This window comes from Bos grunniens, chromosome 1 (genome assembly GCF_055505025.1).
Source record: "Bos grunniens cultivar Pamir isolate PY7600 chromosome 1, Bosgru_T2T1.0, whole genome shotgun sequence".
NCBI lineage: Eukaryota > Metazoa > Chordata > Mammalia > Artiodactyla > Bovidae > Bos > Bos grunniens.
Window position 1 is genome coordinate 26,795,071 of NC_141165.1, and position 27,499 is coordinate 26,822,569.

Here is a 27,499-nt window from a genome sequence, read left to right on the forward strand (position 1 = left end):
TGCCATTGCCTTCTCCAGGGGATCTTCCCGACCCAGGGATTGAACCCGGGTCTCCTGTATTCCAGGCAGACGCTTTAACCTCTGAGCCCCCAGGGAAGCCCCTGTCTGAGAAGTAGGTTCATCAGTACCATATTTCTAGATTCCATATAGATGCATTAATATATGGTATTTGTTTTTCTCCTTCTGACTTACTTCACTCTGTATAACAGGTTCTAGGTTCATCCACCTCATTAGAACTAACTCAAATTTGTTCCTTTAAAAAATTTTTTTGTTCCTTTTTATGGCTGCATAATATTCCATTGTATATATAGACCACAACTTCTTTATCCATTCATCTGTCAATGGACATCTAGGTTGCTTCCATATTCTAGCTATTGTAAATAGTGCTGCAATGAACACTGGGATACATGTATCTTTTTCAATTATGGGTATATGCCCAGTAGTGGGATTGCTAGGTCATATGGTAGTTTTATTTCTAAGAGTAAAACTCCTAAGAAATCTCGGTACTGTTCTCCATGGTGGCTGTATCAATTTACATTCCCACCAACAGTGCTGGAGGGTTCCCTTTCTCCACATCCTCTCAAGCATTTATTGTTTGTACATTTTTTTTGATGATCGCCGTTGTGACAGGTATGAGGTGATACCTAGTTATAGTTTTGATTTACATTTGTCTAACGATGAGTGATGTGTATTTTTTCACATGTTTACTAGCCATCTGGATGTCTTCTTTAGAGAAATGTCTGTTTAGGTCTTCTGCCCATTTTTTTGATTGGGTTGTTTGTTTTTCTGATGTTGAGCTGCATGAACTGCTTGTATATTTTAGAGATTAATCCTTTGCCAGTTGCTTCATTGAAATTGTTTTCTCCCATTCTAAGAGTTGTCTTTTCATCTTGTTTATAGTTTCCTTTGCTGTGCAAAAGCTTTTAAGCTTAATTAGGTCCCATTTGTTTGTTTTTATTTTTATTTCCATTACTCTAGGAAGTGGATCATAGAGGATCTTTCTGTGATTTATGTCAAAAGGTTTCTGTCTATGTTTTCCTCTAAGAGTTTTATAGTTTCTGGGTTTAGCATTTAAGTTTTTAATCCATTTTGAGTTTATCTTTGTGTATGGTGTTAGGAAGTTCTAATTTCATTCTTTTACACATGGCTGTTCAGTTTTCCCAGGTATCTTTTCTCCATTGTATAGTCTTACCTCCTCTGTCAAAGATAAGGTACCCATAGGTGTGTGGGTTTATCTCTGGGCTTTCTGTTATATTCCATTGGTCTATATTTCTGTTTTTGTGCCAATATCATACTGTCTTGATGACTGTAGCTTTGTAGTAGGGACTGAAATCAGGACTGTTGATTCCTCCAGCTCCATTCTTCTTTCTCAAGATTGCTGTGGCTTATCGGGGTCTTTTGCATTTCCGTACCATTATTCTTAACTACAGAGAAATGATGACATGGAGACTAGGCTGGGAGCCTACCCTTTTACTTGTGAAAAGAGCCATTAAAGAGCTTGTTCGAGCAAGAGGTATGCACCTGCACCCCAGACCAACACCGTGACCTTCTGCAGAACCACAGCAGGAGCTGTGGGATTGTTGTCGTCACTGTTCTGAACCTGGTCAAAGTCTACAGCCAGGCTTTCTTTCCCAATGACCAGAGCAAACACAAATGTTAATCTTTTTTCTTTGTGTTAGAACAGTGTGCACTGTTTAACTGTTCTATTAGTAGCTGTGAGGATTAGAACTGAGGTAAGTCAATGTATTTATTGAGCATCTTCTCAGTGTAACATATGTGCTGGGCTCCAGAGATACAATGGAGGATAAAACGGAGCATGGGCCCTGTCCTCCTGGAGCTGACAGTCTAGTGGGGAATATACACTGCATCATAAACAATTAAGCCACGAGTGCAGCATGCAGAGTGCTGTCAAGACAGACAACTGGGTGTCTTGGGAGGCAGAGCAGTGACCTCACCTAGTCTGAGGTGCTGGTCAGGGAAGGTAGGTGAGTGCTTAGCACTTGGTCCGGACGTGATGAACAGCCCTGGCCACAGGACTCAGCCTGATTCTGCCCCCTCTGGTTACTGCTACCCATCCAACAGTGATAGTTTTGCACAGAGAGGTTTATACATTAATTTGTCAGGGTCACACAGCTAGAGGGTGGCACAGCCAGAATTCCAAACTGGGCCTGTTGGACTCATTCCCGTGTTTCTAACATCTGCTCTGCCTCCAGTTTTACCTCCTGGGCTCATCCTTGTCAGATGGGATGAGGCTCTGCAGTTTCTGCCTTTCTCTGCACCCCAAAATAAGCCACCTACGGGTTGTGGGTGGTGCTCATTCCTTGGGTCATCAGGAATAAAATGTGCTTCCTTGTTGAGCCCTGGCATGCCTTCACAGCAGGAGTGGTGGTCTTGCATCCCACTGGGTGGCCGGGGTCTCGCTATAGTCTCCCTACTGATCACCTCGCAGGCCAATGGAGGTGATCCAAAGGCAGCCCCTTCGTTCCCTTCCAGCCCCATCCTGAGTGCTTCAGGGCAGCCTGGAGAGCAGCCCTGAATGGCCCCAGCCACCCTTCTCCGCAATTCGGTGGAGGGGACCCTGGCAAGAGTTCCCACAACATAGTGATGACAACGATGATGATGACAGTAATAAACACCTCACGTGCCAGGCGCTGTTCTAAGCACTTGTGTATATTGGCTCATTCCATCCTCAGAACAACCCTGTGAGGTGGATACTGTTGTTAACAGGTGAGAAAGCTGAGGCGCACATGGGTGGAGCGATTTGCCTACGGTCACACACGAAGCGGGGCTTCCTAGTGGTAAAGAACCACCTGCCAGTGCAGGAGGCATAAGAGATGTGGGTTTGGTCCCTGAGCTGGGAAAATCCCCTGGAGAAGGAAATGGTAGCGCACTCCAGTATTCTTGCCTGGAGAATCCCATGGACAGAGGAGCCTGGCAGGCTCCAGTCCATAGGGTCGCAAAGAGTCAGACACAACTGAAGTGAGTTCGCACCAGCCAAATTAGCACATGTAGCCAAGGGGGCAGATGCTTTGACTCACAGCTTTTTATAAACGTGCCATATGTAGAAGAAAGAGAGGTAGGCAGCCAGCCCCCCCCGCCACCCCCCAGCCAATGAAAGCTTCTAGGTGGCTCCTGCTGCTTGGGAACTGAGTGGGCCTGCCCACTCTGCCCTTTGCTCTCTGTCCATCCCGGGCTTGAGGTCCAGCCTGGCCAGGAGGACAGGGAAGATGCAGCTGCTCTTTAGGTCTGGGGAAAGAGATTGAAAAGTGGTCTCTTGCCCTTTCAGAGTTTGGCAGGGTCCTTGAGAAGTCCGCCTTCCTCACCTCCAGCCAAGTTCAGGCCTTCAGACCCAGGGAGCTGGACCCTCCCCCGGTCCTGCCTCCCTGGCCTTTCCCTTTGCCCAGGAACACCACCCCCCGCCGCCTCCCCAGGGCGCTCATTGCCATGCCCGCCTCGCGTTCAGAAAGTCTCCCCTTTGTTTTGCTCCAGCCCTTCTCTCTACAGTCTGCTCGCTCGTCTAGAATGGGGGTTGGATCACCTCTCCTCACCTCAGGGATGTGCCTCAATCCTGTTTCTTTCTCATTTTTGGTTGAACATAAAATTTTTCACGTTTTTCATTTATGGTGTTTAACATTTTGTATATACATGATGGAAAGAAATCAAAGCAATAGTCAATTTTGAATGTGCCTCTCTGCCCTCCTCCACCTCAGGCTCTGCCAAGCTTTGGGGTGGTTGCGTGTGCCACCCCTCTGCCCTTCCCAGCTAAAGATGGCCAGACTGGAGAGTCGCCGAGCTGAGCACTCCCTACTGCTGCTCCTTGGTGTGATGGTCACTTCCTTTAATCTGTGCTTAGTCACTCAGTCCTATCCAACTCTTTGCAACCCCATGACCTGTAGCCCCCACCAGGCTCCTCTGTCTGTGGGAATTCTGCAGCCAAGAATACTGGAGTGGGTTGCCATGTACTTCTTCAGGGGATCTTCACAACCCAGGGGTTGAACCCAGGTCTCTCTCATTGAAGGCGTATTCTTTACCATCTGAGCCACAAGGGAAGCCCAAGAATACTGGTGTGGGTACCCTGTCCCTTCTCCAGGGAATCTTCCCCATCCAGGAATAGAACCGGAATCTCCTGCATTGAGGGCGGATTCTTAACCAGCTGAACTACCAGGGAAGCCCTTCCTTTAACCTCACACCAAAGTCAAGACCAAAAGCCAGGCCAGGCCAAGGCAGTGCAAAAGGTTATCTGCCTTGGAGCGGCCACACCACTCAGTGCTGGCCTGCTCAGGGTGGCCAGGGTAGCAGCAGGTGCCCTTATGGGCTGGGGTCCCCCAGGAGGGTGATTTGTTTGTCTTGTACAGTGTATACAACTTTTTAATTGGTGCATGTGTGCTAAGTCACTTCAGTCATTGTCCAGCTCTTTGCAACCCTTTGGACTGTAGCCTGCCAGTCTCCTCTGTCCATGAGATTCTCCAGGCCAGATACTGGAGTGGGTTGCTATTTCCTCCGCCTGGGGATCTTCCTGAAGTAAGTGAGTAAGTGAAGTCGCTCAGTTGTGTCCCGCTCTTTGTGACCCCATGGACTGTTGCCTACAAGGCTCCTCTGTCCATGGGATTTTCCAGGCAATAGTACTGGAGTGGATAGTAATCAAATCCTCATCACTCTCTTACGTCTCCTGCATTAGGAGGTGGGTTCTTTACCACTAGCACCACCTGGGAAGCCAACATTTAAAAAAAATGAGTTTACATAAAAATTCAGATATCTGGCTACTCTTAAAAAATTTGGACTCTCTGGTAACCCTGTTGCAGACATGCTCCTGTCATGACAGTCAGCTGGTGGAGGCTGCCAGAGGTCTCCTGTTTACCCCGGGCCCCACTGCTCCCCATTGCCTGTCTCTGCCCCCTTCTCCCATTTATCCACCTCGCCTCTGCCTACATGTGAGTTTGGGGTATCCATTTGTCTCCCGAGCTCCTCTTTCTGCTACTGCGGGATAAAGCAGTTCAGATGGTGGGTCAGCCAGGATGTGGGAGGGTGGGGTTTAACAACTCAGCCCTGACAAGGAGCATCCATCTCAGAGGCAAGGGGCTGCTGACACAAAGGGAGGCCTGCTCCCCGCACCCAGGCCTTCCCTTTGCTGTCACTGTGCCTGCCCTTCTCCTGGGCCACTCGCCTCCTGGGCTGGTGGGAGGCCCTGGGTTCTGTGAGGCAGCAGCTCTAGGCTGGGTCATCCCTGAGGGATGGCCTGTGAAGTTGTGCCCCAGTTAGCACACACTCCACTCAAGAGAAAGATAGTGACCTTGAGATAAGGAATATGAGGTCCAGCCTATAGCTCCCCAGCCCCGCTCTAGTGGGGAAAATGTGATAATAAAACAACTCCTGGCTCGTTGATTTGAAGGGAGAAGAGTGAGTGTGGCGGTGCAGCTGAGAAGGGAACTCGTGGTCACTTGCAGATGGAGATGCATGGCCTAGACAACCTCGGGGACCTCAGGGGCTAAACAGAGCCCTGTCAGTGAGGTGGCCATGATGAGTCAAATGGAATAGTGGCCGCAAAGCCCTCTGGCTGCCACCTGGCCAGCACTCCAGGTTGTCACAGGCAAGGTGGCTCAGTGGAAGGTGACCTGGGGAGTAAGAGAGGCCAGGGAGGAAGGGGTGGCTTTGGGAGGCTGGGAGACAGGGTGGCTGTTCCTCAGAGGGAATGTTTTCACAGGCAGGGAAGGTAAAAAGGCAGTATAGGCAGATAGCATTCATTTGCAGACTCCCTGACAGGTTAGCACTGCCTCTGTCCCTAAGGACGCAGATACTGGGGCAGTTCAGGTGGGCCTGTGGGAAGAGCTTCCAGCTCCCATGGCGGGTTTTCTAGGAGCACCGTGCCCGGGATTGGGTGAGGGATGACAGCACTGGAGTCGGCGGGTGACAGCGCTGGAGTTGGGGAGGCCAGCACTGGTGGAGGGCAGGCGACAAGGCAGAGCCAGCCACTGAGGGAGACGTGCCACCAGGCCTTGGCCTGAGATTCAAGCAAGGTAAAGGGATGTTGGAGCGGATGGGGGAGGCAGAGGACAGAGGGCCAGGGCAGAGGGCAGGAGAAGGGGCCTGTGGGGGTTGAGCCGGACCAGCCCAGGAGGAGATGTGAAGATGCTGGGGGCTCACAGGAGCCCTTGCTCCAGACGTGGCCTGAGAGGGCAGCTGAATCAGAATGGGGAGCAACCTGCCAGGCTTTGGGGAGTCTGAGGGCCTCGCTTTGGGAGCCCAGAAGTTAGCCCTCTGCAGTGGGATGATAGCCAGCCTGACTTTCCCAGTGCCCACACAGATGCCTCTCTAAGGTTGAGAAACTTTCCTCCTCAGCTGTCAGTGGAACTGCCCTGCACTAGCGAAACGGAGAGAACTCCAGGACTGAGAATAAGAACAACAACAACAACAACAAGTATTTCTTCCTTTCTTTGGCTGCATCGGGTCTTAGTTCTAGCATGCAGGATCTTTCGTCGCAGAACACGGACTCGCTAGTTGTAGTCTGTGGGCTTAGTTTTTCCGTGGCATGTGAGATCTGTTACCTGACCAAGGATCGAACCCATGTCCCCTGCATTGCAAGTTGGATTCTTAACCACTGGGCCACCAAGGAAGTCCCTGAGAATAAGAATTTAAATTCCTCTCTGCCTCTTGCGGTAGGGCAGCAGCCCTGGCCCTCACCCCTGGACTGGGTTCAGTCCACCCTCCCTGTGGTGGTAGGATGTGGGGACAGAAGGGACGGGGGGTTGGTGGGACCCCAACCCATGAGGACGTGGGTCTGTGAGGGCCAAGTGGCTGGTGACAGCACCCCGTGACCCAGGGGTGCTAACGGAGCATGTGGTTCTGAAGGGCAGTGTGGACCTGAGACCCTGAAGCCCTCGTTAATCCCTCGGTCCTGAGAGTCTCTTAGACCACCCACCCCTGGAGTAGCTGGGTGGGGAGTGGGGCAGAATTTTAGTTTTTAGTTGTTAGTCTCAGTGCCAAATCCCAGCTTGGCCCTCTTCCAGCTGTGCCCAAGGGCACATGCCTTGGTATCCCTGATGCTGCTCCTGGCTGCTAACCGGGAAGACCAAATGCCACCCCTTGCAGCTCTGCCTTGGGACCTTTGTGGCCATGCCAGCTCTTCCTATGTGACCTTTCTGCTCCCACCTGACCCTGCAGCCCCTTCCATCTATTGCCCTGCTCCTCTGAGCCTCTGGAGCCCTTAGTTCTCACACAACTTATCCAGTCTCCACTGAGCTTTTCTGCTGGATGAACATCACTGTGGTCATCAGAAAGGGCTGTGGGCCCACCAGACTGGGCAGCCTTCCAGAGACCCTACGTGGCACCCTGTGGGGAGGGGAGAGTCCCAGGGCCTCCGGGCGCCCTGTGCTCCTCCCACCTCGCCCCACAGCCCCGCACTTGTTCCTTCATCATTCAGTGCTGATGGGCAGCCACCACATGCCAGATTCTGTGCTTAGTGCTCAGGATACAAAGACCGACATCCCTGGTTGTCAGGGAGTAGCAAGTGGTCCTCACCGCCCGCTTCCCACCTCACCCCCACCCCACCCCCACCCTACCGCCATGGCACACGGGACGCATCCTGCAGTCCAGTCACAGCGTGTTGTTTGCAGAGCTTGGCACCTGTTTGGTTTTTCACACCTCTGTGCTTTACTCCTTTGCACCTTCTGGTCCTCACCTAGCATATGCTTGCGTCCATCACTCAGCTTAGCTGATACCTACTTGGCCTACAAGACCCCATTTTTGGCATTGCTTCTACCAGGAAGCCTTCTGCAGTGCCCACAGGCTGGGCATGATACCCTCCTGCTCTCCCTGTGTGCTTACTTATTAGCCTCTTGTATTGTAACCCTCTGTCTGCCCCTCCCCTCCACACCCCTTGAACCCTGAGGCCAGGGGTGGGGGCTCATTCATCTCAGGCTCCCCAGTTCCCAGGACCAGGCACACTGGTGGTGCTCTGGGAGCATTGACTGGACATGCATGCCTCCGAGATCCAAGCCTCTGTGCGCTGGTGGTCTGTCCACTTTACTCCTCCTGGCTCATTCTCCTCTGGGCCCTTTCTCATGTCATGTGTCCCTAATAGGCTTTTCTTTCCAAGGATAAACCCGCCAAGCCAGTAGTAACCCAGAGCAGGACTAGGTTTTATGATGGAGAGCACCTCTGGATTTAAAGAGGGAGAAACTGTGTCTCATGTTGAGTTCCCAGTAATTTGATATTTGCTGCAGTCTCTTCAGTGAACAAGCATCTCCTGAATATTTGGGAAATGTCTTTGAGGAGCTTAAATCTCCAATGTTGGGTCAGCAGCATGTGGGGGCTTGATGTCTTACAGCATCACTACAGGAGACTGCCCCCTCCCCCTCACAAGGAGAATGGGGTGTTGAGACCAGCTGGCAGATGGGTGTGAGAGTGCCCCAAGGAGCGACTGGTGAGAGGCTGAGTTCTGACAAGTTGTCATCTGTGGAACCAGCTGGTTGGCAGGGCATGAGCTCAGGAAGGACTCTGGGGAGGCAGGAGGGCTTCCTGCAGGAAGAGGGACTTGGGATGAACTTTGAAGGATGCTAAAGACGCTTACTACTTGGAAGGAAAGTTATGACCAACCTAGATAGCATATTGAAAAGCAGAGACATTACTTTACCAACAAAGGTCCATCTAGTCAAGGCTATGGTTTTTCCAGTGGTCATGTATGGATGTGAGAGTTGGACTATGAAGAAAGCTGAGTGCCGAAGAATTGATGCTTTTGAACTGTGGTGTTGGACAAGACTCTTGAGAGTCCCTTGGACTGCAAGGAGATCCAACCAGTCCATTCTGAAGGAGATCAGCCCTGGGATTTCTTTGGAAGGAATGATGCTAAAGCTGAAACTCCAGTACTTTGGCCACCTCATGCGAAGAGTCAACTCATTGGAAAAGACTCTGATGCTGGGAGGGATTGGGGGCAGGCGGAGGAGGGGACGACAGAGGATGAGATGGCTGGATAGCATCACTGACTCGATGGACGTGAGTCTGAGTGAACTCTGGGAGTTGGTAATGGACAGGGAGGCCTAGCGTGCTGCGATTCATGGGGTTGCAAAGAGTTGGACATGACTGAGCGACTGAACTGAACTGAATGATGGTAACTTTGTTGTTGCTATTCAATAGCCCAGCCATGTGTGACTCATTGCAACCTCGTGGACTGTAGCACGCCAGGCCTCCCTCTCCCTCACCATCTCCTGGACTTTGCCCAAGTTCACATTCATTGCATCATCCAGCCATCTCATTCTCTGATGCCCCCTTCTCCTTCTGCCCTCAATCTTCCCCAAATCCCAGCATCAGGGACTTTTCCAATGAGTCGTCTATTCTCATCAGACCAGAATACTGGAGCTGCAGCTTCAGTCCTTCCAGTGAATATTCAGGGTTGATCTCCCTTAAGATTGCTTAGTTTGTTTTTTTTTTTTTTTTTTCCCTTTGTTTCTTGATGAGTCTGGCTAATGGTTTGTCAATTTTATTTATCCTTTCAAAGAACCAGCTTTTGGTTTTGTTGATTTTTGCTATGGTCTCTTTTGTTTCTTTTGCATTTATTTCTGCCCTAATTTTTAAGATTTCTTTCCTTCTACTAACCCTGGGGTTCTTCATTTCTTCCTTTTCTAGTTGCTTTAGGTGTAGAGTTAGGTTATTTATTTGACTTTTTTCTTGTTTCTTGAGGTGTGCCTGTATTGCTATGAACTTTCCCCTTAGGACTGCTTTTACCGTGTCCCACAGGTTTTGGGTTGTTGTGTTTTCATTTTCATTCGTTTCTATGCAAATTTTGATTTCTTTTTTGATTTCTTCTGTGATTTGTTGGTTATTCAGCAGCGTGTTGTTCAGCCTCCATATGTTGGAATTTTTAATAGTTTTTCTCCTGTAATTGAGATCTAATCTTACTGCATTGTGGTCAGAAAAAATGCTTGGAATGATTTCTATTTTTTTGAATTTACCAAGGCTAGCTTTATGGCCCAGGATGTGATCTATCCTGGAGAAGGTTCCATGTGCGCTTGAGAAAAAGGTGAAATTCATTGTTTTGGGATGAAATGACCTATAGATATCAATTAGGTCTAACTGGTCTATTGTATCGTTTAAAGTTTGTGTTTCCTTGTTAATTTTCTGTTTAGTTGATCTATCCATAGGTGTAAGTGGGGTATTAAAGTCTCCCACTATTATTGTGTTATTGTTAATTTCTCCTTTCATACTTGTTAGCATTTGTCTTACGTACTGTGGTGCTCCTGTGTTGGGTGCATATATATTTATAATTGTTATATCTTCTTCTTGGATTGATCCTTTGATCATTATGTAGTGACCTTCTTTGTCTCTTTTCACAGCCTTTGTTTTAAAGTCTATTTTATCTGATATGAGTATTGCTACTCCTGCTTTCTTTTGGTCCCTATTTGCATGGAAAATCTTTTTCCAGCCCTTCATTTTCAGTCTGTATGTGTCCCCTGTTTTGAGGTGGGTCTCTTGTAGACAACATATGTAGGGGTCTTGTTTTTGTATCCATTCAGCCAGTCTTTGTCTTTTGGTTGGGGCATTCAACCCATTTACATTTAAGGTAATTACTGATAAGTATGTTCCTGTTGCCATTTACTTTATTGTTTTGGGTTCGAGTTTATATACCATTTTTGTGTTTCCTGTCTAGAGAATATCCTTTAGTATTTGTTGGAGAGCTGGTTTGGTGGTGCAGAATTCTCTCAGCTTTTGCTTGTCTGAAAAGCTTTTGATTTCTCCTTCATACTTGAATGAGATCCTTGCTGGGTACAATAATCTGGGCTGTAGGTTATTTTCTTTCATCATTTTAAGTATGTCTTGCCATTCCCTCCTGGCTTGAAGAGTTTCTATTGAAAGATCAGCTGTTATCCTTATGGGAATTCCCTTGTGTGTTATTTGTTGTTTTTCCCTTGCTGCTTTTAATATTTGTTCTTTGTGTTTGATCTTTGTTAATTTGATTAATATGTGTCTTGGGGTGTTTCTCCTTGGGTTTATCCTGTTTGGTACTCTCTGGGTTTCTTGGACTTGGGTGATTATTTCCTTCCCCATTTTAGGGAAGTTTTCCACTATTATCTCCTCAAGTATTTTCTCATGGTCTTTCTTTTTGTCTTCTTCTTCTGGAACCCCTATGATTCGAATGTTGTAGCGTTTAATATTGTCCTGGAGGTCTCTGAGATTGTCCTCATTTCTTTTAATTCGTTTTTCTTTTATCCTCTCTGATTCATTTATTTCTACCATTCCATCTTCTAATTCACTAATCCTGTCTTCTGCCTCTGTTATTCTACTATTTGTTGCCTCCAGAGTGTTTTTAATTTCACTTATTGCATTATTCATTATATATTGACTCTTTTTTATTTCTTCTAGGTCCTTGTTAAACCTTTCTTGCATCTTCTCAATCCTTGTCTCCAGGCTATTTATCTGTGATTCCATTTTAGTTTCAAGATTTTGGATCAATTTCACTATCATTATTCGGAATTCTTTATCAGGTAGATTCCCTATCTCTTCCTCTTTTGTTTGGTTTGGTGGGCATTTATCCTGTTCCTTTATCTGCTGAGTATTCCTCTGTCTCTTCATCTTGTTTAAATTGCTGAGTTTGGGGTGTCCTTTCTGTATTCTGGCAGTTTGTGGAGTTCTCTTTATTATGGCGTTTCCTCACTGTGTGTGGGTTTGTACAGGTGGCTTGTCAAGGTTTCCTGGTTAGGGAAGCTTGTGTCGGTGTTCTGGTGGGTGGAGCTGTATTTCTTCTCTCTAAAGTAAAAATTGCTGGATAGGTCCACATTTTGGAATATTCGTAGATACCTAGCTTCATCAGGATGACTAATCCGCACAGAATCATTGGGTATATAGATCATATTTGTATCTTCAATCTTATATACTGCATGACCGCCAATATCTGCCATCTTCCTCCTTTTGGTTATTAACACAATATAATAGCCTTCTAAAAACCTGACGAAACCTACGACACCAAAAGCTGAAACAGCTCAAAATAACCCCGAGGAGCCTTTCTGTCCCATCTTTGTTCTGTTTCCTAGATCCAAGCGCCCAAGAAGTTCTCGCACTTCTTGTTGAGTATATACATGCCTGTCATCAATGATAACCAAATCTTTTGGTTCTGTTCTGTCAATTTTCAAAACACGGTATTTCGTTTCTGCATGATTGCTCCCAACTAGGAAGTATCTAGCTCTAGTCTCGTACAGGACCAGCTTCTGAACCGAGCTGATGATGGGGGCAGCAGCCGCGGGCATGGCTCGAGCTAATATGGGGGCCCCCACGGCAGGGCACCAGGCCGCGGCCCAAACTGCCGCAGCCTCTGGGCTGCCCCCAAAAGATTCGAAGAGGAGACGCCTTAGCAGTTGGACGCCAAGTTCAGCCCAAGATTGCTTAGTTTGATCTCCTTGCTGTCCAAGGGACTTTCAGGAGTCTTCTCCAGCAGCACAGTTTGAATGCATCAGTTCTTTGGTATTCTGGTAGAGAAATGATGGTAACTACCTGATGTTTACTGAACACTGTCTGTGAGCCATACCCCCACAAGTCCAACGCTGCCGTCTCCACTTTTACAGAAGAGAAAACCGAGGTACAGAATGTAACTTGTCAAAGTTTGCAAATGTGTGATTCCTAGCTCAGGCTCCTTGGTGAGGGGTTTTAAGTGAGGCACAGCCCCAAGCTGGGCAAGGAGCTACCGGTGTGTAAGACCACAAGGGGATGGACTGAGGCAGGGACAAGCACAGTGGAGAGGGTCCCAACCAGGGTGCCAGAAAATGAGGTCTCAGAGCCCTGGTGCTCCCATGACGCTGAGCAGCCACCTGATCCCTCAGCTTCCTGTCTGATCCTCAAAACAGGAGTACCTGTCAGTACCAGCCCTGTGTCCTGCTTGGTCACAGTCAGGATAGGGAACAGGGGGGATGGCGTGTCTGTTCCCAGAGACTAGCATTTGCCCTGATGACTCGGGTGCTGACCTGCTCAGCTGCTCCTCTGGGGGCAGCCGTCTGGTCATGGAGGTCACCCAGACTCTAACACCACCTCCCCGGCTCACTGCTGACCTCTTCCCAGCACTTCTGGATCTTCTCTCTCTGGCCTGGCCTGACTCTGCCCCTGCAATATCCTGCCTATCATGAGAGGGTGCCTAGCCTGATGGGCTGGCTTCAGGCTCTGCAGCCATGATGCATGGTTTCAGATCCTGTCACTGTTGCTTTCTAGCTGATGACCTGAAAGAAGTTTGGGAATTTCCTGACAGTCCAGTGGTTAGGACTCCGCATTCTCACTGCTGAGGGCCCCGGGTTCAATCCCCAGTCAGGGAACTAAGATCCCACAAGCCACGGGGCATGGCAAAAAAAGAGAGAGAGAGAGATGTTATTTCACTTCTTTGTGTCTCAGTTTCTTCAACTGTAAAACGGGGACAATTAAGTTATACCTCATAGGGTTGTTAGGAGAATTAAATAAGTTAATTTAGTAGAATCTTCCAATAGTGTCAGACATATTGCTTACATTAATTAAGGGTTCCTATTATTTTTAACAGGGCCACTGTTGTAATTATTACAGCAGGTCGTTTCCGCACACCTACTCTGGGACTCATAGTGCTGGTTGTAAATGGCTAAGCTCTCAGGCTCAGTCAGGAGGCACCCACAGACTAGCAAGTAAGGACCAAGTGTTAATGCTGTGCTGTAAGGAAGCACATCGTACTTGGGGTTCATGAGGAAGGTCAAGGGCATTGTTTTCCTCAGCTGACTTACTTCAAGCAGTGGCCTTGCCTGGATCTCTGGACTTCCGTCTGGTATTTCTGCTCTGCTGCTGCAGTCCAGGTGTGATCCTGGCAGAGGAACTTGGATTTGATGGGGTAGAAAAGCAGGGGCTGATCCATTAGCCGAGTTCTCCAGAGGTAGCCAGGCAGGTTCCCCCTAAAGGTCCAGAGCCCCTTCCATGGAACAGGATGGCCAGTACGTGGGATGTTTTGGAGGGAACCTGAAGAGTAGTGGGGCTTCCCTGGTGGCTCAGACAGTAAAGAATCTGCCTGCAATGTGAGAACCTGGGTTCGATCCCTGGGTTGGGAAGATCCCCTGAAGAAGGAAAAATCTACCCACTTCAGTATTCTGGCCTGGAGAATTCCATGGGTAGAGTAGCCTGGCAGGCTACAGTCCATGGGGTCGCAGAGTCGGACACGACTGGGTTCCATCTGGGATGGCAAACAAGTTTCATCTCTGGACCAATCGTCTGGTTCTGGCTGCCAAGGGTGCTGCACTGAAAAGAGTTGTAAGACTGAGCAGGAAAGAGGAGCACAATGGACTTCGATATCTGCCTTGGCTCTGGGAAGGAGGGGCACCCATGCCATATACTCGCCATCTAGACCTGATGATATTTAAGGTCCTGTCCAGCATAAAATAACACACACAGTTGGGTTGGTGGTCATCTTTTTTTTTTTCCTAAACTTGTTTATTTTTAATTGGAGGATACTTTCTGTACAATATTATAGTGTTGGTTTCTGCCATATATCAACATAAATAGCCATAGGCAGTTAAGTCTTAATGATTAAGTGGACTGAATGCACCAGTAGCTTCCTGGAGGGCCTGAGTGATGCAGTGACAGTGCTGGCCTGGGAATAGCCAAGGTGGGAGACAAAGGGTGAAGCAAAGTCTCCTCGAGGTGAGAACGGAGCCTTAGGGATGCCAAGTGGCCCAGACCCCTGGCGGGTCTGCACATCAGTTATGCACTGCCTGCAAATCAGCAGCCCCTGGGGAGGCTGCCCATTTCTGGGAATTGTGCAGAAGGGAAGGGCAGCTCCTGGAATGCAGAGCCGTTTCCTCCACATGGGTTGGGTCCTCCCCCCGCAGTGTGTGCTCATCCCCCTGCACTGGGCACACCCAGACATCACAGAGATGAGATTAACTTCCCCGGGCTGATTCCACTCAATGTGAATGAGAGTCCGTTCACTCTCCCAAGAGCTGCATTAATAATGAATGTGTCCCCCTCTTCCAGCTTTATTTACCAGACAACTTGCAGTTCAACTGATCAGTTTAGGAAGGAATCTTTAAAATGATTCGTCTAGAAACAGAGAAGCAAAAAGCAGTGAAACTAAACCTTCAATTAAGTTGGTAGCGTCTTTGGGGGAGGCTCTGGGATGACCACTACCACGGTTTCTGTGGTCAGGGAGGATGAACAGTGCCCTTTGGGTTATGAATCACAAAGACAGTCCAAGAAAGGTACTGTGATGCTGCAAAAATAACCAGAATTCTAGGCAGTGTGGCATGGTGGCGCCAAGCCTGACCTTTGGTGTCTGATCCATACACAGCCGATGCCTTCTAAATGGTGGGGGGTGTTACTGCTTGTCGCTTCTCCTGGGCACCTCTTCTTCTGGCCAGGACTACATGACACTGCTTTGGAGGTGGTGCTGGTGGTGTGGGGTGCATGGAGAGGCTAGGAAGCCCAATGAGCCCCTTGACGGTGTCTGCGGCCAAAGTCTTCTTTTACCATGTGACCACTTGTAAAAATGGGCAGTGTTCTGGACTATTCTTTTGGGAAATAAGCTCTGTAGAAGCCCTAGAAACTGGGAACTTAGGGAGAAGGGGGCAGATTTGGTGAGGGATAATAACCAGTGGGCACTGCTGTTTCGAGGGGCTGCTGGGGCCCACCGCTGTCCTAGGCATTCATTACTGTGTTGGGTCCTCCAGCAGCCCTCTGCGGTACGGGCGCCTTCAGGACGGGGTGGGCAAGGTCCAGATCACTGGGGCCTACCACACTGGAGGGAGCCCAGGGGCCCGGGTACTTGCCACATCAGTGCAAATATGCCCTTACTCAGGGACCTCCACCGTCAGTTTTTTTCCACTGGGACTGTAATTATGCATTCTCGAGGGTTCTGTTCTATTTTATAGATAGGGAAACTGAGGCTCCTGGAAATTAAGAAACTTGCTCCCGGTCACACAGGCAGTCCATATCAGAGACACTGAGTGAAACTCAGGCTGCCTGGCTGAACAGTCCAAGGCTATGACTGACACCCCCTCCAATTCCCCCTTCTCCCCAAGAACAGAGTCTTTGCCCAAGACTTCCCAGGAGGTGTCAGGAACCACCCCCACTTCCAAGCACACTTTGAAAATTGCTGGGTGAAAAGGTTATTCAGGGGTCCTGTGTCCACCTAAGCCCACCCCACCCACCCACCCACACACGTCCTAGGGCCACGAGGCTGCCCCTATCAGAAGACCGGGTGTCTTGCCCTGCTTCTTGATCCAGGGGAGGGCGGGCTGGGTGGAAGGCTGGACTGGGCAGTACTGAGTAGTCAAATACACTCTAAGGGCTATACATGTGTTGGGCCCTGCCTGGCCGCTTGAGTAGCAAAGGATTGAGGAGACGTGGCTGTTGTCCACATGGAGCTCCCCAGTTGCTGGGGAGGTGAATCTGCCATTCAGGAAATAACTTCAACCCATGCAGGATGGTGCTAATTCTGGGGAGAGAAAAGGAGCAAAAGACAGCCAGCAGAAAAGCTTATTTCTCAGCTGACAGATGCCTGAAGTTTTCATATACACGTCACTAAAATCGTCTAGGCAGTGATACTGCCTTTTAGGAAGAAGTTTCCAATATGAGGTGGAATTTGGGTTGCCCGTGCACTGGGAGGGGCTCTGGGAGCGGTGGTTGCCATGGCAGCCAGCATTCAGCCACCTCCTCTGCCCTGTGGCTGCTGTTCCAAAAGTTGGTTTCTGAGTGGAGCGGGCTGCCTGGAACCTCAGAGCCATTTCCCATGGAAACAATGTTCTAAATGACGGGTGACGTTGCCACACAAGCCTATTTAATCCGACTGCAAGGGAGCTGAGGTGGCACTGGGGCCTCTGATGGGGCGGGGGAGGAGGCTGGGAATTGCCGAGCCCCAAGAGTGGAGGGAGGGAGTCTGTGGGACTGTCTTCTGGGAACAAAGTAAACAAGGCAAGAGAACAGACATTTGAGCACCTCCTCTAAGCTGGGCTCCTCTCATACATTTTAATTTCATGCTTAGAGCGATCCTGCAAAAGATGGTTCTCTAGCCAACCCCATCTTACAAGTATTAAAAACTGAGGCTGCGAAAGGTTAACTCGCCCAAGGTCACTCAGCTGGTGGGTTGGGAGAGTATAAGCCATGGAAAATTGGTGGGGAGACTTTAAAGGCAGCCCCAGACCCACCTTATTTCACACTCCCACCTCCAAGGGGCCATCTATGACCCGCAAATGGTGAAGAACCAGTGTTCTAGAAGGATGTCCAAGACACTGTCTAGTTGGACAGGCCGGAGAGGAGAGGGATGTTGTAAATGGAAGCAGTTTGCTACTTAACCACCAACCAACCTTTTACCCTGTGGTGACTTTCAAAAATCTTTCTCCACACCACGTGAGATCAGCCGACTTTGTAGGAGGGTGATACACACCCCTTGGCATTTTGACTGCCTTCCCTGTTTACAAAGACATCCTTTGAGTCAGGGATTATTTCAGGGGACGTTCTGCCCAAGAGACCTTATGGACTGGGGAGTTTTCTGGACTCCATTCCCACCCTTGCAAACCTTCTTTTCCTCCCAGGCTCACACTTGGTTCCAGGAGGGTCTTATCTGTGTGACCAGTTGTGCTTGGGAGGGGAGGGAGACAGTCCCAACCTGTGGCTGAGTGAGCCACCGCTGAGCCCTCTGTGTGGAGAGGCTGGCACCGTGTGGTAGGTCGTCTAATGGTTGTTCGGACTTCCCTGGTGGTCCAGTGGCTAAGACTCCTTGCTCCCAAAGCAGGGGACCCAAGTTCAATCCCTGGTCAAGGCACTAAGATCCCACATGCCACAACTAAGACCTGGTGCAGCCAGATAAATTAAAAAAAAAAAAAAGCCATCGATGGGCCCTGGTACCTCTAGGTAACATCTGTCCTTGATGCTGTGCCAGGCCAGGTGATGGAGGGATGAGATGCAGCCCTCCCCTGTTACGTGCAATAAGTGTAGAGGACTTCCAGTCCTCTATAAGTAGTGGGGGCCCTGCACCAGGAGCTGCAGGGCATGGGTCAGAGGGGGCACCACCCACGGGAGGTGATTCCTGGGCCTGGGCTCTTTCCCCAGGGCCCCAGTGTGGGTGGGGTGGACAAAGGGCACCGCATGACCTCAGGGTTCACTGGAAAACACAGTTGCTTGGGAGAGAGCAGTGTGAGAGGTCAGCCATGAATGCCCAGTGAATCCCCATCTGCTATGGGAAGCGCTGAAGGGTTTTCCCCTACGAGGGACCAGTCCAGTGTTTGTGTTAACCATGCATTCTAACCCTGTTCCACTGAGTCTGAGTTTGGAGGGAGCTCTGAATTGCCCCCCGCCCTGTGATCTCTTGGGCCAACTCCTAAGCGCGGGGCACCGTGAAAGGAAATCGGCTTCATCCGCTTTCTGCCAGCTGCCTCGCTTGCAGGCAGAGGGCAATTTTGTCAGGTCCCCAGGTGATTCTGCTGTGGGTGGTTTGAGCGCCGCCTCAAAGGTTGGATTCATGTCCTCTATCATATTTATGATGTATTTCTTGTTTTATTTTGAGAAGAAAATCAGGAGAAACTATTTTCCTTCCTGATAACTTTGCACCCGCTTAGTATTTTTTATTCACGTTGCTGCCAGCGAGAAGGGAAGATAGCTTTCATTTTTATCTATTTTATTTTTTTAACTGAGGTATAGTTGATTTATAATATTATATCAGTTCTAAGTGTACAACATAGTAATTCAAAATTTTTACTGATTATATTCCATTTAAAGTTATTGTGAAATATTGACTATATTCCCTGTGCTATACATTATATCCTGGGAGCTTATTTATTTTATGCATAGTCGTTTATATCTCCTTGGAAGGGAGCTTTAAAAACAGCCTCTCAAAAAAAATAAATAAATAAATAAAATAAAAAAATAAAAACAGCCTCTCACAGGCAGACACATTCACTCTGGCCCATGTGTCACCGCCCTCCTCAGGCTAGGTCAGCAGTTAAGGAGAGGCAGTGAGGAGCTGACATCAAACTCCCCTGACCCCCAAGAGGCAGAGAAGACAGAGAGTGGCCCATACCCTCCCCTGCCCCCCATTTCTGTCTCCCTCAACACCCCTCTGGCCCTTTGGGACCACCCGCTTTGTCATGTGGGAGAGCTCAGTGCATTGAAGCCACCGCTTATCCCCACCATTATCCTCACCTGTTGGGGGGATGAGGGAGCCAGATGCTGGGGCTTAGCTGCTACCTGGTCCTTTTATCCTGCACCAGGGGAGCTTAAATTCCCACTCAAAAGGAGAGGGAATCGCACATTTCCCTCTCCTTTTCATAATATTGTGGCCTGAACATTCATAATATTGTCCGGCTTTTCTAATACACAAATAGAATACACGCTTATTGTAGAAAATTGAAAAAGGACCCCCAAATCTGCCTTAGAGACAGCTACCTGCCTATCCTCTCTGTGCCTGGAAGCACACTAGACATGTAGATTCACAGGTGGGTAACTTCGTGGACATGTAGTCAAATGTACTTGCTGTTTTGCAGCTTGTTTTTTAAGATATATATTGTAAACCTTCTCTAGGCTAGTCAATAGCATCCTTTTTTACTGGCTATCTAGTATTTCATTGTATGGATAAACTTTTAACTCTTCTCCCATCTACCCAGTATTTAAGTTATTTCCATTTTTATCCCTGTTCTTAACATCTTTGTACACTTGTCTGATTACCTCCTTGGACTACATTCTCACATGTGGTATAGCCTTAAAAGAGGATATGTCCATTTTAAATTTTGACATATTTATGCAAACATACTCTCAGCCCAGTTTGGACAGATTTATACTCTCACCCGCAATGTATAAAAGTGCCTACTTCCCCGCCACTGCAGGGAAATCCTAAATGTCAACATCAAGCTTCAGTAACTGCACAATCGCCTATAGCCCCATGCAAATCAGGGTGGCCTCATAATCCACATTTGTGTCTAACACCCTTTCTGTTGAAATCTAGAATGGAGGACTCTTGGAGCTAAGAACAACTGTGAAAACTCAGCCCTTTAATCTATTAGGTAAGGAAACTGTGGCTCAATTGGTGGCATTCCCAAGCAGCAGAGATGCAAACAGGACAGCGGTGCATTGTCTCCTGGCATGCCCCACCCCCGCCTTCTACCGGCCCTGAAGCTACCCGGGAATGGCCCACCCCGGGTGGTTGTGCTTCCCTCCAGCAGCTTCTGCAGTGAGCAGCTTAGGTCTCTGACAACACCCTCGAATTCTTGCTTAGATGACTCTGCTCCTGTTTCCCCCACCAGTGTTCGGCCTTGACACTGTCACCCTCCTCCTTCGGGAAACTCTGGGCTTCCTTTGCTGTCACAGGTCCTAGTTTCCCTCCTGTTCTTCTGAGTGCTCCTTCCATGCTCCCTGCCCGCCTCTCCTCCTTGTCACTTTGTGATACAGTTTCCAAAGACCACTCTTCATGTCTCTGCTGTCTCCTCTGCATAGCCAGTCCTGAGCTATTCAGGCTCAGTTGTTTTTTGGAATCTTAGTCCCATGTTTCTAGCCCCTGGCTGGTCACCTTGACACTCTGGACATTTTAGGATGGATAATTATGTGCTGGGAGGGGGAATTTCCTGGGCATTATAGGATGTTTAGCAGCATCCCTGACCTCTGCTGATGGGATGCTGGTAGCACTCACTTGGTTTTGGCATCTAAATACATCTCCAGGCATTGCATTTTGCCCCTGGTTAAGAACCACTGCCTTCTCTGGATTCAACACCATCAACATAAAACTTGTCTCTGATCCTCCCCTTCTTCCTCACCAACTAAAAGATGGGTTGACCAGATGTCATGAGATTCTCACATGACTTTCTGCATGATTAAAGGCAAGTCGACCAGCGGCTGGAACCAGGATCACCGAATTCTGAGAGTCAGAAGGGACTCAGGACTCTGAGCTCAGGTGTGCTAAGCTCTTGTGCTCCTCTTTCCATTGAGCTCAGAAAACCTCCCATCCTTCTCAGCACTTCAATCCAATGACCAGACTTGATGTGAAAGGTGAACTTCTATGCCCTCCCTGCCCAGACCAATGCCCATGTGTTTAGCTGGCAGGAATATAGTGCAGAATTCAGTGGTGGTATGGCTTGTTTGACATGGCCTTTGGCTGGTTAAAGACTCCATGGCATCTACCAGTATTATGTCCCCAAGGCCAGGCCTGGCACATGGTTGGTTTCCAATAAATGATTGAATAAATCATTTTAACAGTTACAGTCTCTGGGTGAGGAATCAGGGTTGGTACTTTTCTTTTGCAGGTCTTCATTTGTACAATTGGGAGTATTTGTTACTCTAGAAGAAAAAAGGAAACCCTGTGAATATTTTCCCCTAAGTCAAAGAGGAGGAAGCCCCCCTGCCTCATTCCACATGTCTTGCCTCCCCAGGTCTGACCAACCAGCAACATGGCAACGAGTGCAGTCCCCAGCGACAACCTCCCCACGTACAAGCTGGTGGTGGTGGGAGATGGGGGTGTGGGCAAGAGCGCCCTCACCATCCAGTTTTTCCAGAAGATCTTTGTGCCTGACTATGACCCCACCATTGAAGACTCCTACCTGAAACATACAGAGATTGACAATCAATGGGCCATCTTGGACGGTGAGACTTGATGACAGCCCTGCATGGGGTTGGGGCGTTAATACAGGTTTAGGGAAAGTTGACAGTCTTCAGCTGGGTATGCTGGTTTCTTCCATGTTGCTGTTATGGGGTGATTGGTGTAAGGCTGTGTGTGTTTTCCGGGGTGAATTCTGAACAGCTTTGTAGAAACCAAAATGTGTATTCAACAAAGAGTCAAGGCTTAGAATCATGCCGACTCAGTGATGTCATGGTTGTTATGTCTCTCTGATCAGAAGCTCTGATTAACTTTTATAGATATCTCTAGCTGATTAAGAAGTTTCCAGGTGGCGCTAATGGTAAAGAATCCATCTACCAATGCAGGAGATGCAAGAGACCCGGGTTCGATCCCTGGGTCAGGAAGGTCCCCTGAAGTAGGAAATGGCAACCCACTCCAGTATTCTTGCCTGGAAAATCCCATGGACAGAGGAGTCTGGAAGGCTACAGTATATGGGGCTGCAAAGAGTTGGACACAACTGATCACTAACTAATTAAAAAGTAGGAAATCAACTTTTTTCTTAATAAGCATAGTTTATTTGGTAACTGCCCCTAGGACAGGCTGGGAAATCTTGCATTTGACGTTGTGTTTCTAGTTTAGTCTATGTTGGTCTGGAGTAGCAGTTCACCAGCAGGGAATTTAGCAGAAATGAAAACCCTCAGGCCCAACTGGTTCAGAAATTCTGAGGTTGGGGCCCAGCAACCTGTGTTTTAACAAGCCCTTCAGGTGATGGTGAAATGAGAGAACCACTGTTCTAGATTCTTACTGATCCTTACTTTGTACTGTTTTGAATCTTGAAACAAAGAGCCATTAATCATAGAGTGTTATACTACGAGGCGAGCTTTGAAAACCACCGGGATACAAGTTCTCTATCAGATATGTGAATTGCAAATATTTTTCTAGTCTTTGGTTTGTTTTTTGTTCTCTTAACAGTGTCTTTCAAAGACAAGAGTTATATCTTTTCCTAACCCAAGGTCACAAAGGTTTTCTCCTATGTTTTCTTTTAGAAATTTAATGGTTTTAGGTATTACCTTTACATCTATGATCTGAATTAGTTTTTGTATGTGGTGTGATATGGGACAAAGGTAATCTTTGGGTATGTGGACATGCACTTACTTGTCCAAGCACTATTTATTGAAAAGATTGTCCTTTCCCCAATGAATTGTCTTTTTTGTACCTTTGATGAAAATTGATTGTCCATGTATTTTATTTGTTTGATCTATTGTCTGTCTTAACACCAGTAGCATACCATCGTGGTAACTGTAGCTTTATAATAAGTCCTAGAATCAGGTATAGTTAAATCTCCAACTTTATATACTTTTTCAAGCTGTTTTGGATAGCCTAGTTTCTCTCATTTCTGTGTGAATTTTGGAATCAGTTAAATTCTAAAATTCTGGATTTTGATTGAGATTATATTGAATTTATGGATCAGTTTGAGGAGAACTGACATCCTAACAATGCTGAGCCTTCCAATCTATGAAGACAGTATCTCTCTCCATTTATTTAAGTCTTCCTTAATTTTCTCATCAGTTATTTTGTAGTTTGGAGTGCATAGGTCTTTTACATATTTTGTCAGATTTATACCTACCTTTGTATTACAAATGATACTAGTTTTTATTTGTTTTTAATGTTTGTTGCTAGTATATAGAGATACAATAGAATTTTATATATTGTAACCTGCGGCCTTGCTAATTACTTATTAGTGCTAGTGGATTTTGGGAGATTCTATTAGATTTTCTGCAGAGATGATCATGTCTGTGAAAAAAGATAGTTTTACCTCTTCCTTTCCCATCTGGATGGCTTCTATTTCTTTTTCTTGCCTTATTTCATTGACTTAATGTTGTACTTGTCTTGTTTTTGATATTAAGGAGAAAGCTTTTAGTCTTTGAGCATTAAGTATGATGTTGGCTGTAGAGTTTTTATAGATATCCTTGATCGAATTGAGGATGTTCCTTTGTATTCCTAGTTTGATGAGAGTTTGTATCAGGACTACATGTTATATTTGTCCATGTGCACATGTCAAATGCTTTTTCTGTGTCTCTTGAGATAATTATGTGGGGTTCTTCTTTTTAGTCTGTGATATAGTAAATTACATTGATTAATTTTTCTAACGTTAAAACATTGTATTGTAGATAAACCTCATTTTTTTTTTTAGAATTATTGCATCTATATTCTTGAGAGATATTGGTTTGTAATTTTCTTGTAATGTTTGAGTAATGCTGGCTTTTAGAATGATCTCAGAAGTACACTCTCTTCTTCAATTTTCTGTAAGACTTTGAACAATATTGGTATTATTTCTTCCTTAAATGTTTAGTAGTGTTCACCTATGAAGACATCTGAGCTTGGGGTTTTCTTTATGGGAGGTTTTAAACTAAAAATTCAATTTTTAAAATAGATATAGAGCTACTCAGGTTATCTATTTCTTCTCCAGTGAATTTTTATAGTTTGTGTCTTTTAAAAACTTGATCAATTCATCAAATTTATCAACTTTATTGGCATCAAGTTGTTCATAATATTGTCTTATTATCCTTTTATAATCTGTATAATCCACAGTGCTGTTGCCTCTCTCATTTCTGATATAGGTAATTTGTGTTTTGTCTTTTTTCCTGATCAGGCTGGCTAGAGATTTATCAGTATCATTGATTTTCAGAAAGAACCAATTTTTGAGTCAATTGATTTTTCCCATGTGGTTTTATTGATTTCCACTCTTATGTTTTTTATTTCCTTTTGCCTACTTTGGGTTTAAGTTTCTATACTGTTTCTAACTTCTTAAAGTAGAATCTGTTATCATTGATTTGAACATTTCTTCCTTAATAAGATATTCATTTTTGTGTTATAAATTTGCCGAAACTACTACTCATTTAGCTGTGTCCCACAAATTTTAATATGTTATGTTTTCATTTTCATTAGGTTAAAAATACCATTTAATTTCCATTTTTATATCTTCTTTGACCCATAAGTGATTTAGAGGTATATTATTTAGTTTCAACTATTGAGGAATTTTCCAAAGATCTTTCTGTCATCGATTTCTACTTTAGTTTCACTGTGTCAGAGAATGTACGGTATATCATTTGAATTCTTTAAAGCTTATTGAGGCTTGTTTTCTGACTCAGGATATGGTCTATCTTGGTAAATGTTCCACATGCACATGAAAAGAATCCTGCTGTTGTTGGGTGTGGTGTTCTGTAAATGTCAACTATATCAAGTTTGTAAGTAGTGTTCTCTAGGTTTTCTGTATCCTTATTGATCTTCTTTCTACCTGTCCTCTCAATTATCGAGAGAGGGGTGTTGAATTTCAGAGTTTAATTGTGGATTTGTCTATTTTTTTTCTTTTAGTTTGATCAGTTCTTGATGCATGTATTTTGACACTCTGCTGTTAATTGCTAAGTGTTTAGGATGGGCACATTCGCTTGATGAATTGACTCTTTTATATTATAAAATGACGTTCTTTATCCCCAGGTTTCCCCTCTCAGCACTGCAGCCTGGCAGTGCTCAGGGCAGTGAACTGGGCACTCATAGGTGTCCTCTTTCGTATCCCATCCCTCAGGAGTCACTGTCCGTTGTTGCCTGTTGTCTGATGTCTTGAAATCCAGTTTCATATATTTTGTCTGTTTTTTGGTTATTACAGGTGAGAAGGTAAATCTGGTTGCCCATACTCCATCTTGGCCAGAACCAAAACCAAATCATCACTTTAAAAAAATAGAATGACTTTGTGTATATACTAAAAAGCATTGACTTGTATACTTTCAAAGGGCAAATATTGTGGAATATGAATTTAATTAATTTTAAAAAGCATTCTTCAGAGCTTATCTGTAGTCCTGGAGCATGGAACAGTTCCTTCAGGCACCAGGTGCGTTCCCACCTTGGGGATTTGTGTTTGCTGTTCTCTCTGCTGAGCACATTCTTCCTGCAGAGACACAGTCTCCTTCATGTAGATATCCGTTCAAGTGTCCCTCTGTCTGAGAGGTTTTCTCTACACTCGTATCCAGTCCACCCCTGTCTCTTCTGTCCCCCTGCCCAGCTCTTTTTCTTTATTCTACCTTTTGCTGTTGAACATGTGTTTATAAAAGTTCAATATACTTATTTGTTTATTTGAGTTTTTGTTGCTCCCCACTAAAATATAAATTTATGAGAGCAGGGACTTTATTTCTGCTATATCCTCAGCATCTAGAGTATTGAGTAGGTCCACAGTGAATGTCTGTGAAATAAATGAATGAGTCCTGAACAATATATGTGTAATCACAGGTTTGATGTGCTAACGATATACATTTGCTAACTGACATCAAAATAAATATGTGTAACCAGTAAAGTTTGCAACTTACGTTTACACGCTTTCTAAAATCATCTCTTGCATCACCCATTTGAATATATACCACACTTTGGAATATACTGAGTTAAAGAAATATAAACAGTTTCGATACTACATGGTTTGAAAGAACCTTCAATATACAAACATGTTAGAAGTATATTGGAAGAATATATTGCCCTTTTAGGGTTTCCCAAGGGACCATTTTTTGCACATCATTCTTGGTCTATTTCCACAGAAAACATTCTGAAAAACATTGCATAATGCCTGTAAGAGAGTAACATCATGCCTGGTATGTAGATGGAGCTCAATAAATATTATTTCTCTTCAGAGACATATTATCTTCTCCAGCTTTTTAAAAATCCATTAATTAACTGTGTTGTTGCTGTTGGGCTGGGTCTTCGTTGCTGCTTGCGGGCGTTTCTCTACTTGCGGTGAGAGGGGGCTACTCTTCATTGTGGTGCACGGGTTTCTCGTTGCAGGGGCTTCTCTTGTTGCGGACCACAGGCTCTACGCACAGACTTCAGTGGTTGCAGCTCACAGGCTCTAGAGCACAGGCTCAATAGCTGTGGTGCATGGCGTTTAGTTGCCTTGCAGCATATGGGATCTTCTCAGACCAGGAATCAAACCCATGTTCCCTGCATTGGCAGGCAGATTCCTATCCACTGAACTACCAGGAAAGTCCCTCTCTAACTTTTTAGAAAGTAACTTTGGGTATTAGACTACCCAAAATTGTTTCTTAATTTTTTTTTCCTTAAAAGTGATTTTAGGAAGGTTTGGGGATAACATTTATAGCAATGGAGCCAGGGCGGGGGAAGCATGACCATGGCATTACTTTGTAAGTGTGAATCTGCAGAGCTTGTGTTCTGAAGCTTCTGGGCTCCCCTAGGGTCTGCACCTCTGATCCTGATGAAGAGGAGGAGACAGTAATGATATCTGTGGGCGATTACTTACTGTGTGGAAGGTCCATGCCGCATGCGTTTTGTCCTTACAAACATAATTGTGGTAGCTATTGTTGTTATAAGGAGAAGGCAATGACACCCCACTCCAGTACTCTTGTCTGGAAAATCCCTTGGATGGAGGAGCCTGGTAGGCTGCAGTCCATGGGGTCGCGAAGAGTCAGACACGACTGAGCGACTTCCCTTTACTTTTCATTTTTCTGCATTGGAGAGGAAATGGCAACCCACTCCAGTGTTCTTGCCTGGAGAGTCCCAGGGACGGGGGAGCCTGGTGGGCTGCTGTCTGTGGGGTCGCACAGAGTCGGACACGACTGAAGCGACTTAGCAGCAGCAGCAGCAGCAGCATTGTTGTTATAAAAATAAAGCGCAAAGAGAGTCACACAGCCAGCAACGGTCTTGACCTCCCTTTGTCTCCTCTGCTCTCTGTCAGTCTGGCTGGGTGGGAAAACCTCTCCAACCTCACACAGCTGGTCCCTGCGCCTCTGGGAATAGAGTTGAAATCTCGAGAGCACAGGGTGTGGCCTGGATTATCAGGGTCGACAGACAGCTGCACCTGCCCTTGCAGCTCCTTGTCCCAAGGTCTCCAGAGGGCCAGGGGCCCTGGTTCTGATCTGAATCTCAGAGCAGAGATGCTCACAATGCTCAAGGGGCCTTCTCTGTGGTTTCCACACTGAA

General features: G+C 46.5%; 1 protein-coding gene across 9 annotated transcripts in view; it reads left to right on the forward strand.

Annotated features, from left to right (window-relative positions):
* Positions 1-27,499, forward strand: part of MRAS (muscle RAS oncogene homolog) — a 71,721-nt gene that overhangs the window by 10,567 nt on the left and 33,655 nt on the right. For 3 of the 9 annotated variants that reach the window (XM_086316667.1, XM_086316645.1, XM_086316618.1), the window contains one exon: positions 21,336-21,546. The exons of 1 other annotated variant lie outside the window; for it this stretch is intronic. In XM_086316667.1, the coding sequence (XP_086172793.1) occupies positions 21,354-21,546 (193 nt within the window). In that variant the 5' untranslated portion in view covers positions 21,336-21,353. Of the gene's footprint in view, positions 1-5,854; positions 6,015-19,918; positions 19,977-20,733; positions 20,861-21,335; positions 21,547-27,499 lie in introns of all 9 variants that reach the window. 5 more of the 9 variants (XM_086316636.1, XM_086316629.1, XM_086316652.1 and 2 more) reach the window with 5 other exon arrangements.